Raw genomic sequence first — 18,636 nt, 5'->3', positions numbered from 1 at the left:
ACACACACACACACACACTTTTTTTCATTCACTCAGTGGAAGCCTTACAACAAGGTAGGCTGGTACCATAAGGAAATGAGGTTTCTGGTTTCTATCTGGGTATCACTTGTCAGGAATACTGTAGCAGGGACAGTTAATGTCTGTAGCAGCTAAGAGGTCTTTAGACACCTCCAGTTCATTTGGCAGAGAGAAAAAAAAAAAAAAGCATAAGTAAATTCCACATACCCAAAGAGAGTTGCCGGAGAGATTGACAGAGTGAGCTGAGAGGCTGTTTTTAATAGCAGCCCTTTGAATAAAGAATTGTTTATCCGTTCATTCCGTGAAGACTGAGCAAGCCCCTGTAGGGTGATCGGGATGCCGTGGAGCAGAGAATAATGAAAGCGATCTTTGGTTCTTCGCTTTGCCATTAAGAAATTTGAGGCTGTCAAAGATGTCTCAGCGCTGACATTTTTTTCTCTCTGGCAGAACCTGAGGCTGGTCCTCTGGGGGAATAATTACAGGAGAGAACAGCAGAAGGACAGGAAGAAAAGATTTGGAAGCACAGGAGTTCAGTAATCAAACTGCTAGAGACTTGGATCCTGTCAGTGACGCTTGCTGGGGTTTGAGGAGGAGACATGAGGTTGCGGCTGCAAGCCTCCCGCTCCCTGTTCTAGAGAACAAAACTCCACAGCTCCCACGGTGGCAAGAGACAGTGGAGTAGGATTCTGAGCAAAATGGCCTGGCCCACACCTGCATTGACAGACAGCCCCTGGCGCAGCCTTCTGCAGGGTGTGAGCTGGAGCAAAGGGTTCCTGACATCAAGCAGGCCATCTTGTACGGTTAGCTATCTAGAAGAAAGTGTGGGAAAACGGAAGCCATGATGTTACTAGGGTCTGGGGACCATTTACACTAGTGGTGTAGTTTTTTACCTATGAATTGCTGGGGTCCTGGGAAGATGCTCAGCTGTGTGAGACGCCCAGCCACCAGGGGGCAGTAGAGGAGCCTATCTCTAGAGCTAATCCGCTACTATGGAAGCTAATTCCCAGACACTCTTTAGTGGCTCTCGAAATGTCCCTACTGCAGACCAACCAGCTACCTATCCCACAGTGTCTGAGCCGTAGGGACCTATTGCTCACCAACTGGGACGTGACACATGATAGGCACATGGCCCCTAGTTGTCTCCTGAGTTCATGAGCCTGGCACTAGAATGGTCATTTGCCCAACTTCCAGGAGTCTTCTGACCATGGAGGTATAGATACAATATGGTTTCTTTATTTCCTCGGAATGCAGGGAGATCACTAAAAGACATGAAAGAATCCGAGGTATAGGCATAATGGCCTGTAGCACCGCGGTACTGGCAGGGACAGTAAGATTTTATGCCATGCTAGTTGGTACCATTTCGATGATTGTGGAAGTCAAGTCGTCAGATGTGGGAGTTTCTTGTCTGCTTTCATAAACATTTGATAAGTTCCAAAGAGAGACGTAATTTTTTTTAAGATTTATTGATTTTTATGTATATGAGTATACTATGGCTATCTTTAGACACACCAGAAGAGGGCATCAGGTCCCATTACAGATGGTTGTGAGCCACCATGTGGTTGCTGGGAATTGAACTAAGGACCTCTGTGTAGAGTAGTCAGTGCTCTTAACCACTGAGCCATCTCTCCAGCCCCCAAGAAGTGATCTTTTAAAAAGTAAATAAGGGATCAATTTTGTTCTAACCAGGATTCTATATTCCCCTCTCTAGGGCCAGAGTCTAGGAGGCCAAGGTCACTGCCCACCTCCCCTTTGCCTGTCTCCTACTGCTCAGTCTCTCAGCCCTGGGAATGTCCCCCAGCCCCTCACCTTGGGCCTCCCCGCCCCTGTCCCAACACTCTACCCCCACCTTCTCTTTAGAGTTTCTGCACTGAGCCTGTCAGTGACTTTCCTTGAACCCCACGCCTTGTTTTACTTCTGCAGCCTCTACACTTGTCTGCTCTGCAGACTTCAACTAACTCTCCAGTCTGTGTCCCTCCCAGACCTCAAAGACCAAGTATCCGTGTTGCTGGCCCTCCTCCCCACTCTTGCCTTTTAAGTACCTCAAACTCCACCAGCAGAACCAATGTTTTGAAGCATGACACACATGTCTGGACACTCGTAAGAATACTAAGCTTGAATGCCCCAGGTTAAAGGCTAGGCACCCCTTGGGGAATGTGCTGTAGAGACAGATCACAGAGTCCTGGGACAGGATTCTTACAGCCACAACTACACTATAGCCCCTGCTGTGCACAGTGGTTAACCAGGGGGGGTCTCTTCTAGACACCCCAGTGCTCAGCTCCCTCATGTCTTTGTCGGTAGTCATTTGAGCTTCATTTGCGCCTTCTTCACCTTTTTTACCCTGGGGAGGGTGTAAGGACACAGCTCACGTGTCTCTGGCCAGTGTGTGACATTTGCCACTGGGCTTCCCGGCTGGAACCCTGTCTGTGTGTGTTTGTATCATTGATGCACCATGGCAGACACACAGAAGGAAACTATGGAAGTGAATTGACTATTTCAATATATATATATATATATATATATATATATATATATATATATATATATATTAAGAATGCCATACTACAATTTGGGGAAAGTCCTAGGGTAGCTGCATAGTTTCCTGTTGCTGCTGTAACAAATCACCACAAGCGTAAGTGACCTGAAGTAACAGATCTATTTTCTCAGAGTGCTAGAGGTCAGAGGTCTACGGGGCTGTCATTTCAGGAAAGCACACATGCTTGCCCTTACCTCTGTCCCTCTCCCATGGCCCTGGTCCTGTCCTTTCATATCTAAGGCAGAAGTTGCCTCCCTTCCCTCGGGATTTCCCTGAGCCAGCCAGCCAGACAACCCAGAGATACAGGTGCAGATCCCTAAAGACACTTCTCATAGAGTCCATGAATTAGGATAAGAGCATCTTTGGGGAACAAGGGGAACCATTACTGTGTCTGCTGCAGCAGCCCCTTTCTACAAGAGGGGTTCTGAAAACACAGCTTCTAGAACAACCTGCAAAGAGGTGTCTGGACTCACTGCCGATTATCGAGATGTTTGCCCAAGCTCCAGGCCCAAGCCACCTCTGCAGACCTCCATGCCGGGGACTAACAGCTATTTTAGGGTGATTCAGGATACGTAGTGGAATAAAGTTAGAGGCATGCAGACCTCTTGACTCTACAGAAAGAGGCGCTGGGGAGGCCAACAAAGCCTCCTTGGGGTCAGTGAGCGCTCTCACACACGGCTCTCACTGGGATATTTCTGCTGTCTATTATCTATCTAGGAAGAGATAGGCTGCTCAAAATCTGTGAGAATCCCTCCCCCATAAACCCCAAGGCTGCAACCTTTTCCTTTGGGAAAATATAGATTCCAGACCAGTGCCCCGAGGTGTTTGTCCCCTTCCCCTGAGCCGAAAGGAAATGAAGATGTATAATAATGATTTTTTTTTTATTATTATGCTTGTGAGGTCACACATGAGAGAGCGGGCAGCACAAAGCTTGTCTTTGGGAGAACTGCTCCAGTGGTCCAGCTGTGTCCCATCCTCCCTAGTAACCCTGGGCAGTATGCTTCCTGCCAGCATCCAGCAGGGAGAGGATGCTGGATCTTAGACACTTCCATCAGAGAGTGGTCATGTAGTGCAGACATAAACGTCTCTGCCCACACATAAAGATGGGGTTCATATCCAGGTCTGGGGTCACGCGGGTCTAATATGCTTCTCCAAGGCCAGAAGGATTTGTAGGTTTGGAGTGTCTGCATCTACTTGATGAGACGGGACCCACAACTCAATGTGACCATTATTTCTACTTTGTGTACACCTTGTTCATATAAGGTGAAGGCAACTTTTAACACCGTTTTGATAGTTTCATTCAAAAAGTTCCATGGCTGGGTTATGGTGACACACAATTTGAATCCCAGCACATGAGAGGGAGGGGCAGGTGGATCTCTGTGAGTTCAAGGTGAGCCTGGTCTACACAGTGAGTTCCAAGATGGCCAGGGCTACACAGAGAAACCCTGTCTTTAAAAAAAAAAAAAAAAAAAAAGTTTCATTTTTCTACTTGTCAACACCCAGAAAGTTCTGGCTTGAGGATTTGGGGGTTAGGGAAGTTTACTAAGCAGAACCAGGAATGAACCTGAAGCTGCTTTGCCTGCATCCGATATTCTATTAGGTGTTCCTTCCTGTTCCTTAGAGAGGACAGACACAGAGGGGAGCTGTGCATTTCTACACTAGAGATGCTGTAGCAAGCAGAACTTACATACTGACAGGGTTTAAACAAGCAAGGTATTGTGGGCCAGAGGGCCAGGCAGGCCTCAGGAAGGGTGTACTGGGTAGATTGAGCTCTGGACAGTGCAGGAAGGGCTGATGGTCACCAAATGAGGGAAGACACCACAGCACGGAATCATGGGGAACCCTCTTCTTCAGCAGAGAGATGGGAGACCTTGATAGAAGGAATGATGTGGAAAAGATGGCACAGTCATTCCGCATCTCTTAAAATCCAGGCAAGGGTGCTTGCACTTTGTGTGCGTGACCCCAGGGCTCCCTGAAGAGATTTGGCCCCGGAAACACAGCAGCCAGACCCGGGAGTTGGGAGGAGAACAGTTGTGAGACATCGTGCGCCTTACTGTACCAACCATCTGGGAATGCAGGGGCTGGGGGAGGCAGCCAAGTGCGGGGCTTCCCTTGAGCAGTCTCCAGAAGGGAACTGTGGCTTTTTTTTAGGTCGCGTGTTTCCTTTATAGCATTTGAGAGTAGGATGTGAAGGCTTTGGAACAATGTGGAGAAAGATCATGCTTGCCTCTCAAAGTCTACCCACCCCCGAAAATCTATAACGCCTTCCCCAGTGCCACGGTATCTGTCAACGCCACCATTCCCAATAGGCACGACGGTCATGTGGGACAGACCTGTGCTTCAGATTACAAACATTACAAATTCCTGTTACGGTCAGGCCGAGACTAGGCACTGGGAATACGGCACAAGGCACCTTCGCAGAGCTTCACGGACATGCAGGTGCTCACTGGCAAGTGCAGTATATACTCAGAACCTGGAGGGGGCATTGCTGAGCCCAGCCATGGCAATAGAGGGGCAAAGACAGGGTAAACAAAGGCAGGGATAAGAACTTGCAAGAATGCTGAGTACTGGTTGGCTGCAACGGGACCAAGGGATTCAGGAGATGTCCAGGTGGTGAGTTAAGCCATAATATTGGAATCAGGTACAGGACTCTGGCTGGCAGACAGGGGACATGTGATTTCAGCATAGGAGATGCCAGCGGAGATGGTCCCTGAAGGAACAGAGGGCACTTAGGACAGATGCTGAGGACAGGTGAGGGTAGAACCTGTGAGGTAGGCAGGGAAAGCCTAGCCTGGAGGCGGTGTTCAGGACCAACTCCCAGGCTTCCCGGGGCACACAGGCAAGGAGGCAGGCTTCTCTCGTCAACCCCTCTAGCTCATCACCCTTCCTTCACCCTCGCACCATACTCCTGAGCTTCTTGAGGTCCACCATGAAAACATCAGTATCCGTTCTTACATTAAAGAAGTAACTTCACCTGCAGGGTCACTCACACCTTTTATCCCAGCCCTTGGGGAGGTGGAAACAAGAGAACTGCTATTATTTTGTGGCCACATCACAAGGCCATGTGACAAAAACCCACATACAGGGTCTGGGGAGGTGGCTCGGCAGTTAAGAGCATATGCTGTTCTTCTAGAGGACCCGAGCTGGGTTCCCAGCACCCAGCTCACAACAGCTGCAACTCCAGCTTCAGGGAGCGCTCTGATGCCCCTGGCCTCGGGGGCACCTGTGCACACATGTACATATAATTAAAAAATAGAATATATCTTTAAAGATTTAAAAATACTAGAGAGGAAGACAAGTAATATAAAAATACATTCAATTGCTGTGTTGGGTAGCTCATGCCTACAGCTTCAGAACTTGAAAAATTAGGCAAGAAGATTGGAGCTCTAGAGCAAGCCCGGGCTATACAGTGAGATATTTGACTCCCCCTCTGGAGAACCACTCTCTCCATTAATAGCAGCAAGAAACATAATTGTGTGGCATGGTTGTTCAGAAGCCAAGTCATGTCACAGTGGGTATCAGTAAGAACATACAGTCACCCAGTGTGGACCACTTGCTGGAGTGAACCAGATATATAACACAGGAGGCCAGCCTTGTCCCCCCCAGGGCTGAAGTGTGGCTGTTCAGCAGAGTCACGTGCCTTTGGTAGTATTCCAGCCACAGGATCTATGTACTCCGGTGTTCTCTCTGATGGCCCATCAGCATTCTCAGGCAGCTGGGGGGGGGGGGGCTGGCCCCTCCTCCGTGCACACATGCACACATCACATCCCATTGTTAGACTTCTGCTGCCGAGCTCTTTGCCGTTGTATCGTTCTGCAGTGCACATCTCCCCAGTTCCCTGTTCATTGTCTCACTGTCCTATCTGTGACAGCCGCTTTCTGCAGAATTCCGTGTTCACTCTGCGTTGTCCCCCACCCCAAAGTTCAAGAGCCTAGGTTTAGAAGGCCCTGTCATGCCATGCAGCCGCCCATCCCTAACAGCCACTAGTCTCTGCTTCTGCCATCCATAGCTGCTGACGTTTTGGGTTCTGTTTTTAACCTGCATCCAGTTCACCACTGACTCGCTGGCTGTGAGCTCAGTTAACATCCACAACTAGAGAGCGTGTTGGTAGAAGGTTCTCCTTTCCTAATACCCTGGTGAATGTTCTTTGCCCAGGGACTTTGCTTACGTGGCGAGAGACAAGGACACAAGGATTCTGAAATGCCATGTGTTTCGATGTGACACACCAGCAAAAGCCATTGCCACAAGTCTCCACGAAATCTGTTCTAAGGTAAGATGGGTCTGGGCAGGGACAACCTACCTCCCCGTTTCCTTACCACCTGAGCAGATAAGACAGTCGGGAGGGCACGAGTCATTAATGTGTAGTGGTCCTTTGAAGTCCAGGCACTGACGACAGTTTACCACTTACCTCCTCGGATGTCTGAGTCCCTCACTAATGGTGGAGTATTTGTGGGTAACTTACATGTTTTTCCTATGTATGCCGGATCACCTCGAGGTTGCATACCTAGAGAAGGACTTCCCGGCCTTGGGATAAAGACCTTGGGCTGGGATTAAAAGTGGGTTATTTATAGGGCAGCTGGTGACCGGCTTCTTTCAATTCCCAAATCCGCGCCACTGCATAACTCTGTGCTAGAGAACAAGAACAAAGAGTACGATGTCTGCACACAGTGACCATTAGTGTCCCTCACGGAAGAGGCACTGCCCGGAAGACTTGGAGAATAACGATGACGGCGGCCAACATTTCTGAGCCCTCAGGATTCATTTAATACTCATTTAAGCCACACAACTGCACTTCGACATAAATTCAAAGAAGGGAATGAGACCCAGAAGGGAAGCTTACTTATGCAAAGTCACAGCCAGTAAGGGCAGTCGTGGGATTTGAACCGGTGGAGAGAGTGTCAAAAGTCGACATGGGGCAGCAGCAGGAATGTGTGTTACTCTCTGCTCCCTGAGCACAGGGGCCAGAAGGGCCGGGTGTCCCTGCAAGGTGCCTGCTGGGCTGTTCTCAGCAGAAGGGAGGACCAGCGGATGGAAGAAGGAAGTCCTAAGCACTTAAGAGAGCTGTAGCTCTAAGGAGATGCTCTGTTTCCCCGGGAAGGGAGGTGGGTGAGATGGAAGGTAATATATAATGCAAATGGCAGGGGAAGAAGGCAGAAGCAACACAGTGGAATCAACTCCAGCGCTTTCCTGGCAGGGCTGGCTGGTGACATGGGGTCTGTAACCGTGTACCTAAGCTACACTTTCACTTGGTGTCTAGATTATGGCTGAACGGAAGAACGCCAAAGCGCTGGCCTGCAGCTCCTTACAGGAGAGGACCAATATGAGTCTCGATGTCCCTTTGCAAGGTATGTCAACAGTGACTCCTCCTCCCCCTCTCCTCCTCCTCCCCCTCCCCCTCCCCCTCCTCCGCCGCTCTGGTCAGCCTGACTAGGCAGCAGGGTTGTGTAGCTACATTGGTGTTTCAAGAGTTGGAGAGATGGCTCCAGCTACTCTTACAAGAATATCCAGTTTCCACTCTCAGCACCCTCATGGCTACTCTCCTGGAGTAGCTCCAGACGTAGGGCATCTGTTGCCCTCCTCTGGCTTCCACAGTCACCGAGTGCCCGTGGTACACGTATGCGAACTAGCAGATGTTTCATATGTATAAAATAAAAATATGCCTTAAAATTGGGTATGGTGGCCCCCCAGCCTAGAATCCATTCTCTAGAGTTTGGGAGGTAGACGCAGGAACAGGAGCCAGCCTGGGTGCTACAAGATGAGGCCCTTCCTGGGTGCTGGAGGGGAAACTTGTGCTCCAGGCTCTCCCACGGACAGTGTCGCTTTTGTCAGTTGTGTTAAACACAAAGGACATTTGTTTTGTGTTTCTGTTGAACAAATTAAATACTATTGTCAGTGGAGTTTTTCGTTTTGTTTGTTTGTTTGTTTGAACTTATGTATAGCCCCAGGGTAAGGAACTCACTAGTTTCAAAATATGAAGGTTCATAGCTGGGGAGGAGGGACTCCATTATTTCTCACATGTCTTTGATTGTTCCCTTGGTGATTAAACTTTCTTTGGGCACCAAACACACCTAACGAACAGGGCACGAGAAGCTGTTCCTTAGCATAGGAAAGACTTAGAGTACCTGGTCTTTGCCTTCCAAAAGCATTTCACCGTGAGAGAGAGGTCGGGAAGGGTTAGACTGACAGACCCCTGCATCTGGAGGTGAGGAATGCCTGTCCTTGCAGAACGTCCGGGATAAGACCTCCTGGTCTGGGTAGCTGTCTGGGAGTCTGGGAGTGCAGATGCCAAGGGCACTGCTGGTTTTCGCCATCTCATGAACCACTGAGAAACGCACTGCTTTTGTTCCCTGTAGTAGATTTTCCAACACCAAAGACGGAGCTGGTGCAGAAGTTCCACGTGCAATACCTGGGCATGTTACCTGTAGACAGACCTGTCGGTAGGTAAACCTTTGCAAGCCCTTCCAAATAGGAGAGCCATTTGTTCTCCCATGAGGTCGAGACCACTGTTCCATTCCTTGCCGTGTCTGGATTCACGCCTCTGCAGTTTCACATCTGGACACATAATTGTCCTGACCACATGAGTAATAGAGAAAAAACTAGCCTGGTTCCACACACGATCCCAACATACATAGCGACTCTGAGGGGACTGGTTTGACTTTCCTGTTTTCCCATCATTCCAGAAGTGAGCAGCCCAGGACTGTAGAGAGTTCTGCTGTTCTTCTAGCTTTGGGCCAGGCTCCTGCCTCCGTCCTTACCAACCAGGGACAGGCAGGAAAACCCTGATGGGACCCCGTGTCTGTGCACTAGGACTCAGAAGTGGCATCTCCAGTGTTCAGGTCCCGTCCCAGTAGCAGGAACCCAGTTGCTCCATTTGCTCAAGCTTACCAGGCTGGGAGCTGTAGTGTTTTCCCAACTGGATGAGCCATGGAGAAATCAGAGCCCCGAGCTCCACTGGGGATAAGGCAAAAGGATCTCTGGGAAGCAGCCGGGCAGCAGTGGGTTAAAGGTCGTAACCTTTGACCCAGAAGTTCTGCCCCTACCCATGGAAAGTAGAAGCATCATCCCCCCCCCCCAAAAAAAAAACCAAAAACCTTCATAGTAGCATTATTTTTGACAGTCTGGAAAGTAAAGACACTCCCAATGCCATTGCCTGACTAATGAACACAGAAATTAACACTTTCAGAGAATGAAATTTTATATGGCAAGGGAAAAAAAGTTTTAAATTACTGAAACATGCCACAGCATGCATGACCCTTGAAAATACTGAGATAAGCCAGGCATGGTGGCGCACGCCTTTAATCCCAGCACTCGGGAGGCAGAGGCAGGTGGATTTCTGAGTTCAAGGCCAGCCTGGTCTACAAAGTGAGGTCCAGGACAGCCAGGGCTACACAGAGAAACCCTGTCTCAAAAAACAAAAAGCAAAACAAACAAACAAACAAACAAAAAAGCAAACAAACCAAAAAAAGGTTGAAAATACTGAGATAAATGAAAAAGTCACCCTTTAAAAAAAAAAAAAGAAGTCCCCTGTGGGGATTGCCAACACGAAGTGCTAAGGATAGGTATGTCTCTAGAGAGAGCATGGCATTGCTTTGGGGTTAGACTATGCAGAACATGGAAAGTGGTCCTTAAAAGTTAACAGGGCTGATGAAAATAGTCTAAAGTAGATCTGGTGACTGCACTGAATTCTTGAAAACCGTTGAGTGGGATGCATGCTTTAACAAGAGTGAACGCCATGTGAGTTACATCCCAATAGACTTGTTACTGTATCTGGGCCTGCCAGCATGAGTTCAACCCTCCGACTTCAAATGGTAGAAGAAAACTCTCAAAAGTTGTCCTCTGACATACACGTGCTATTTCATGTGCCACACACACACGCACACACACGCACACGCACACTACAATAAACCGGTTTAATTTGCTTTAAACGTGTTTGTTGTATGACAAGCAAAGGAGCCCACTGAACAGCATGTAGTATATCTGTAAAGGGACCGTCAACTTCAGCCTGGCTAAATGTCAAACGTGACCGAGAAGGCGCTCCGGTAGATGCTGGCTTCTGTTGGCTCTCCGTCCCTGGGCTCTTATGGGCAACACCGTGACGTGGGGGCGTCTTTGGAGCAGGTTTGAGGTTGGAGTGTCACGGTCTCGTAGACAGGACCCACTGAAACACTCACTCACACACCCAAGCCCCGCCCCCCACATATATGCCCATACATACATACACACTCCTGCACTGAATCCCTGGAGATGCTCGTGGCTCTATATTAGAAAAGCTGGCTTTTTTTTCTTCTGAGCAAACGAGAATAGAGTGATAAGGTGGCCCGGTACCAGGGACGCCAACCTGCCAAGCGACTGGACCTGTAGAGACGGAACTTGTATTAGAGAGTGGATTTTCAATCATCCTTTTCTCTGTAGGCATGGATACCCTGAACAGTGCCATAGAAAATCTCATGATGTCATCTAGCAAGGAGGACTGGCCTTCAGTGAACATGAACGTGGCCGACGCCACTGTGACAGTCATTGGTGAAAAGGTGGGGAGCTGGAGGAGGGACAGGCTCGCCTGGGCTGCAAGGAGGTTTTGGATACAATTTCCTTTCATAAGACTGGAAAACTGAGCCAAAGCTTGACCTCTTGGGATTCGTACTGCCATGTGATTAAAGTGGCCTATGTTATAGACGACTTGGGGCTTTGTATCTAATTGTGCCTTCCTCGGCCCTGGATCCTTCCATCCTGATGCCCCAATCCTGCCTTCTTCATTTGTCCCTCCCTATCTCCCTCTCCCTCTCCCTCTCCCCTCTTTATCCTCATCCAGTCTCCCAAATTCTGAGTCCTGCATTTCTTTCCCAAACCTCCTGACTTCTCCCACTGGAGCAGTCTGCCTATGGAATGTGTCTCATCCCTGAATATTTAACAAGTCAGGATGTTAGGGTTTGAAAGCCAGTATTATGACTCTGCTCACTAACTCACAAATTGCTGGGGGCTGTTGCAGTGGGTGTCAGCTATGAAACAAATTCCGAATGCATCTTTATCCCACCTTGTATGTGGAGACATGGGGTGTGGGCAGGGTAGACAAACGTGTTGATTAGGCAGCATTTTTGCCTTCCACCGTGTTAGACATGATTTGGTGCACTGTTTTGCTCAAGTAAAAAAAGCCTTTGGAGAGAGAGAGAGACTTGAGAATCTTTCTCTCCTGGGCCCTCAAGGTTTGCCTAGACAAAGAGGTCTTGAGCCACTGGGTGACCTGCATTGGGCAGTTTGTAGAAGTCTGTGTGACAACAAGCCCATAGTGAAGGGGATGTGGGATATGCTGGATGGACACACATCCTGTTCCCCACCAACGGTGCCACTCAGTGAGACCAGATACCAGGAGACGCCAATGCCAGTGGGGCTTCTCTAGCCACTTAAGCCAGGATTCACCTTTCTGCAAAGATGCAGGTCCTACCGGGTTGGGCTCTATGAGATGTTTGAGGTGTGAAGTTTTTGCTGGCAGCTGTCTGGCTTCCCAGTGCTGAGTGATGTCTCTCCCACAGAATGAAGAGGAGGTCTTGGTGGAGTGCCGAGTGCGGTTCCTGTCCTTCATGGGCGTCGGGAAGGACGTCCACACATTCGCCTTCATCATGGACACTGGGAACCAGCGCTTTGAGTGCCATGTGTTCTGGTGTGAGCCTAATGCAGCCAATGTGTCCGAAGCTGTCCAGGCTGCTTGCATGGTGAGCGAGCCCATCCTGAATGTACAAACCCACCCTACCCTGCCTGTTCTACATGCTGTAATTCAGAGCAGAAACCCTTATTTAAGAGGATAAAGTATAACTCCTTAAGCCCTCTATAGCACTTTATGCACTATATGGACTTTATAGCACTCTCATTTTTGTGGGCAGAACTCCTAATGACCAGCAGAGCATATCTCAGGAGGCAGGGTCTTGTAAAGAACCAGTAAGATTTAAGGGTCACCAATTCGGGACTTTGAATTAATTTTAGTATGTGACCAAGAAATGCTGGACATGTGTGAGTTATCAAAGCCTACCTTCAACTCAGGATTTAAAAAATAATAATTAAGCCAGGCATGGTGGCACACGCCTTTAATCCCAGCACTCAGGAGGCAGAGGCAGGTGGATTTCTGAGTTCAAGGCCAGCCTGGTCTACAAAGTGAGTTCCAGGACAGCCAGGGCTATACAGAGAAACCCTGTCTCGAAAAACCAAAATAATAATAATAATTGACAAGTTGATTTTCATCTCCTGTGGTTGTTTTCAGCACATCGATATTATTATCTATTCAATTTATTATTTACCTCTTACTTTTTACAACAACCCTATCCAGTAGTTGGTTTTGCTTTATTTGTGAGTTAAGAGACTAGACATAACATCAGTAAAAGGCAGATAGGATCGGCCCCCTGCTGCTGGGCTAGGGTACTTCACAGTGAATCTGATTAAGACAAAAAACGTCTCTTCATTGAGCCGATGTGTTCTGGGGACCTTTCGTGGCACACACTGAAAAGCTTAATGGTCAGAACAAAGGCACGGCATGCACCAGAGCCTGAGGCCAGGGTACCATCTCGTGACAGTGGTGTGGGTCCGTGGGACTGGTGGGAAAAACAGAACCCCTGTCATAAAAGACTGCTGAAGTTTGACTCTTTTCAGAAAAGACTATGAAGTAGGAATTGACAGTGTCTTGCTTTTGGAGCTTTTGAGGTTCAGGTTTGGTGTTTTGAGATAAAGTCTCACAGTAGCCAGGCTGGCCTAGAACTCACTGTGTAGCCTAGACTGGCTTCGAACTCAGCAGTCCGATGCCTCGGCCTTCCAAGCGATGGGACGATAAGCAAGTGCCACCCATATTTGGGTTTTAAAATAGTAGGCCATTGAGAGGGGTGAGCATCCACCTTTCTGATGATCTTTCCTAGTGAGGGTTGGTTTAAATAGTAGCTTGAGGTATAGTGATCAATCCAAGGGCCCATCAGCCAGTGTAGACTGAAGACACAAGAAGGGTCATCAGGAGGAGGCAGTGACCTGATGGAGCACTGGGTGACACGGGGGTGGCAGAGTTCTCTCTGCTGTGCCCGTGGGCTGTACAGACCCTAGAAAGCCCGAGTGTGATCCCTGAATCAGGGGGCTCAGATACAGTAGGAGAGACATCCCACAGGATGTGGAAGAGAGAGGCTGTGCTAGACAAGAAGGGATTAGAGAGGGAAATGCTCTGAAAACGGGCGCTAAGAAAGTCTGTCAAGGGTTGTCTAAGAGATGACACTGGCTGGTGTGTGAGCCTGCTTATTTTAGGATGGGGACAGTCGGCACACTTGCTTGTGCTAAGGGAATCCACATATATCATGTGCCCCATTGTGACATTTGTGCGATTGACAGACCACACATAACACAGTGTGGTTCCATGAGACCATAGTGGTGTTGAAAATTACCTATTGCCTATAGTGTATGGGGACTCGGGGGGTGGGGTTATTTGTGTTTTTTTAAGTTTTTGCAATTTTCCAGTCCTTTCCGTAAAGGTTTATACCACCCTGGCAGAGCCCTCACCACAGAGCCTTCCCTCCTCTTTCCTCCACTGGCACTGCTGGTGGCCTTAGTGATGCCCCCTGCTTCGCCCTCACCTCCCGCTCCCCTCAGTGTTTTCTCAGTGTCTTGCAAGGCTGGTCTGGGTTCATTTCTCATTGCATAGTCCAAAGAATCATAAATCACAGCAAAGCCAGTCACTGCGCCACAACCAGATTCTGAATCCAGATACGGAAGCGACATCTGGTGTGATTTTGTACATTTTGTACATTCTGGCTGCTTTTTCTAAATTCCTGGCTTAGTTACCATTGCCTTCCCAGGGGGAGGACATGGACAGCCATTCGTTTCCTCTGAAGTAGACAGTTGGCCAGGTATTTAGAGGTATTCATCGTGGCATCACTTCTCAGGCAGCCAAGGAAGAAAGGGGGCATCCGTGTTTTAGTGTGTCAGTACAAAAGGTCAGAATGGTTATTTGTAAAATGTTTGCGTGAGGGTGGGATGGCTGGAGGGAGGGCAGAGATAAACAAAATAGAGGAAGAACAGAATGGCTTATGGGTGCCCATTAAGGCCAATGAGATGGCTCAGCAGGTAAAGACGCTCGCCACCAAGCCTGACGATGATCTAATTTTGAGCTCTGAGCCCAAATTAATAAAGACTCAAGTCCCACAAGTTGTCCTCTGACTTCTATATGTGTTCTGTGGCACAGCTACACACATATAACACATACACACACACACACATATACACACACTCCATGCTCACACACACAAATATATACACACACATACACACACAACTCCATACACACACACACACACATACACACTCACATACACACACACTCCATACTTACACACACATACACACACATGTACATACTCCAAACTTGTACACATGTATACCCACATATATAGACATACATATATATAGACACACACCATACTCACACATACATATACACAGATGTACAGACACACACTCACACTACACCCACATACACTCACACGTACACACACACACACACACACACACACACACACTTTTTTTTTTCATCTCTAAGACATCATTGACCTGAGGGGGAAGAGAGGGAAAGAAGAGAGACCTGGAATTCACACCCCATCTGTTTCTCACTCCCTGGTTCATGGCTAGCGGAGTATTGTCTGTAAGTGCTGTGAATCTGGGAGTCTAAGCCAGGGTGTTGAGGAGCAGGCCTGAGGGGAGAGAAGCAGGGAGTGCAGGCGCTGGGGTGAGCGTGGGAACCAGGTGTAGACCGTTGGGTGGGAGGAAGGGCTACAGAGGTAAACAAGTGCTGTTTCAATCAAGCAAAAACCTAGATATTTCACAAAATTGAAATGGAACATAACAGATGGTTTGGGCCTAAAATGAATGGCTTTCACTCGTAATTATACATTTTAAATGCTAATGACAGTTAGCTAATTAGTTTTACCAGCGGCTACAGTTTTGTTTTTCCAAACTCCCAGACTCATTTTTCTGCTTGGAAACACTTTTTTTTTTTTTTAAATAAAAAATGTTATTAATGCAACCAGCTGGAATGGCTCCAGCAGTGTGGTACCAGGCACTTGAGTACAATCCAGGCTCCCCCACACTCTGAGTCCAGCTCTCCCAGTGCAGCACCCCCTTCTTCATGCAGATCCATGCCACTCTCTGTCCTGAGCACTCACTCATACATGGATTCCTGGTATCCGAGATACGGCAGTGACACACGCTTGCTTTTAAGGCATAGTTTGCAGCTATGTCGCATAGGCCGAGTGAAGACACTTTAGTAAAATTTAGAATTGATCAGGGGGGGATTCTTTATGAATTTCATCAGTTATGTGTAATTTTGATTCACTCCACACAAAGCCACTGTTTGAGATTTCAAGTCCAGGGTTCAATGTCATCGCCACACTCCTGTGGCGATAAATTCATGCTTTAGAAGTGTGCAGTTGGTGACAGACTTAGGGAGACCCCTTGAACGGGGCAGACCTGTGGGAAGCATTCCTTTCGGATTGAGTTGAAGGAACCAGTTACCTGTCCTGAGGATATGAGAGGACATGGAAACCTCACACCCATCTTTCGTGGGCCATGTCATGTGTTTGAGGGAGAAGCAGCTATAACTACACTAAGGAACCAGTTGATGTTGAACTTGACTTTTGAGAATCATCTATGGGTTGGTTCATAGTGGATCAAATTCCTCATCGAACTTTGAAGGGACTACTTAACTTTTGATTACAAAAGCAAGAGGGCTACTTATTTTTTAGTATTTTTTTTCTTTTTTCTTTTTTTTTTTTTTTTTTTTTTGAGACAGGGTTTCTCTGTGTAGCCCTGGCTATCCTGGAACTCACTTTATAAGCCAGGCTGGCCTCGATTTTAATGTATATTGAGTATTTGTGTGTGTGTGTGTGTGTGTGTGTGTGTGTGTGTGTGTGCGTGCGTGTGTACACGGTGTGAGAAAGAGAGTACAAGTGCATGCTCACCACATGTGAAGGTCAATGAGCAGCACTGGGAAATCCTTTCTCTCTGCTGAGGGTTCCTGGGGTCAAACTTGAGTTGATAGGTGTCAAGACCAAGTGCCCTTACCTGCTGAGCCAACCCACCAGGCCTATGTTATTGTATTTCTGAAAGCTAGTTGTGCCCATGTTTGCCAATGCTAATGAAGATGGTTTTTAAACTCTATTAGGGTTCATACATGACCATAAAATACATAGTGAAATCGCAGTACAACATTTTCTACTAAAGTAGCGAACAGGGACAAGTGTGTGTTGCCAGGCCTGTCTTAGGCTTTCTACAGGTTTGGGCTGTAATTCTCAACCACTTTGTAATCAAAGAAACAGAAGGTTAGAGAAACCTAAGGACCAGGGACCTGGGGCTCACAAGGGATAGAGCTGGAATGCGCATGTGCCCTCTCCCGTGCCACGGCACAAGCACATACCTGCATGTACATGTGTGGTGAAAACTTCCCCGTGTGCTGACCCTTTTCATATGGTTAGCTGCTGATCGTGAGCCATGGGTGGGAAGAAAGGGAGAGAAGAGCAAATGGTCTCACACTGAGAAGGAAATTAATCTGAACTGTAGTTGCGCTCTGTGCTAGAGCATTTGCCTTGCACAGACAGCGGCCGGGATCTGTCTTCCCACACACAGTATGACTACTATGGTAGCAGTATTGGTATGTGTGGAGGTGGGGCTGTCGTGGTAGCAGCAGTGGAGATGAAAGTAATAGCGGTAATAATGACAGTGCTGGTGGTTTGGGTGGTGGTACTAAGTGGTGGTGGTGGCACTAAGTGGTGGTGGTGGTGGTGGTGGTGGTACTAAGTGGTGATGGTGGTGATGCTGTTGGTACTGGTGGTGGTGGTACTAAGTGGTGGTACTGGTGATGGTGGTACTAAGTGGTGGTGGTGATGGCGGTGGTACTGTTGGTACTGGTGGTGGTGGTAATGGTGGTGGTGGCGGAGGTGGTGGCATTCACTCTTGAGAGTCAACATATTGGTAGTAAGTCATGAGCACAATAACCAGGAAGAAATGTCACCTAAAATGCCCCTTCCTCTTTCCCTCCAGTTGCGGTATCAGAAGTGCTTGGTAGCCAGGCCACCTTCTCAGAAAGTCCGGCCCCCGCCCCCGCCAGCAGATTCGGTGACCCGAAGAGTCACGACCAATGTAAAACGAGGGGTCTTATCTCTCATTGACACTTTGAAACAGAAGCGGCCCGTCACTGAGACGCCCTAGCAGCCGGGTCTGAAGGAGCCCGTCACCATTACCCAAGGATCGGGTAGCTCCACTAAAGAAGCCGACACCTGGCCCTCTACTCAGTGTCCGAGGCTTTGTGTCCAGAGAATTTATCTTTAACCAGACAGTGTTAGACAAGCATGTGACCTCGTCTTGCCGCCACCATGTGATATAGAGAGGAGCATGATTTTTTTTTCTTCCTGTAAGTTACATCATGACCAGCAGAAGGTCTTCTTCTTGTCGTAAATATTGTGACCAGGACTCCCCGAGCACACTCACAGAAGAATGCGGCCACACCCTTCCTAGACAACTAACACTGCATCCTTGGACGAACTGTTCCCAAGTTCATTTTGCTGTCCACTTGTGACCGGATCTGTCACAGGCCACCTTGGGGTCCCTCGGCACCTTGCCCTGATTTCGGATCCTGAGTAACAGATGCCGCTGAATTGCTGTAAAACTGGGGTGACACCTTTGGGTTTTAGTTTTCCATAAAAGTGAGCCTGTTGGTTGACAAAACTTGGCTGTTGGCGTCGGTACAGGCACCAGCCAGAGCTCTCTGACACATGGACACCAGTTCACGTCTACAGCTGTTTGGGGTGCCGGGCAACAAAGAACTTTAAAATTGATAGAAAACTAAATTTGAGGAATTAAAGTCAAGCAAAAACAAAAAACAAAAACAAAAAGCCTTTCTTTTCAGATGGTTTTCAGACTGGTTATTTTAAAAATAAGATTTACAGAGTCATGATGCGTTTGGGATGGAACGTATTTCAAACTTCTGCCTTACATTGTACAATGCAGCTAGAGAATTAAAGTGTACTATGGCCATTCTCTGCCCACACCTGGAAAATGAAATATTCCTACAGTTT

The 18,636-nt window shown here is 48.0% G+C and overlaps 1 protein-coding gene across 12 annotated transcripts in view; it reads left to right on the top strand.

Annotated features, from left to right (window-relative positions):
• Apbb2 (amyloid beta precursor protein binding family B member 2) overlaps positions 1-18,434 on the top strand; it is a 324,110-nt gene extending 305,676 nt beyond the window's left edge. For 9 of the 12 annotated variants that reach the window (XM_029545073.1, XM_029545068.1, XM_029545065.1 and 6 more), the window contains 6 exons: positions 6,707-6,821; positions 7,809-7,896; positions 8,905-8,988; positions 10,964-11,079; positions 12,079-12,258; positions 17,603-18,434. In XM_029545073.1, coding sequence (XP_029400933.1) covers positions 6,707-6,821; positions 7,809-7,896; positions 8,905-8,988; positions 10,964-11,079; positions 12,079-12,258; positions 17,603-17,770 — 751 coding nt within the window. In that variant the 3' untranslated portion in view covers positions 17,771-18,434. The remainder of the gene's footprint in view (positions 1-6,706; positions 6,822-7,808; positions 7,897-8,904; positions 8,989-10,963; positions 11,080-12,078; positions 12,259-17,602) is intronic. The other 3 variants (XM_029545074.1, XM_029545069.1, XM_029545066.1) reach the window with 1 other exon arrangement.
• Positions 18,435-18,636: the final 202 nt, after the last annotated feature.

Source organism: Mus pahari, chromosome 13, assembly GCF_900095145.1.
Source record: "Mus pahari chromosome 13, PAHARI_EIJ_v1.1, whole genome shotgun sequence".
Lineage (NCBI taxonomy): Eukaryota > Metazoa > Chordata > Mammalia > Rodentia > Muridae > Mus > Mus pahari.
Note: the sequence above shows the minus strand (reverse complement) of the source record. Positions and strands in the feature narration are given on the sequence as shown.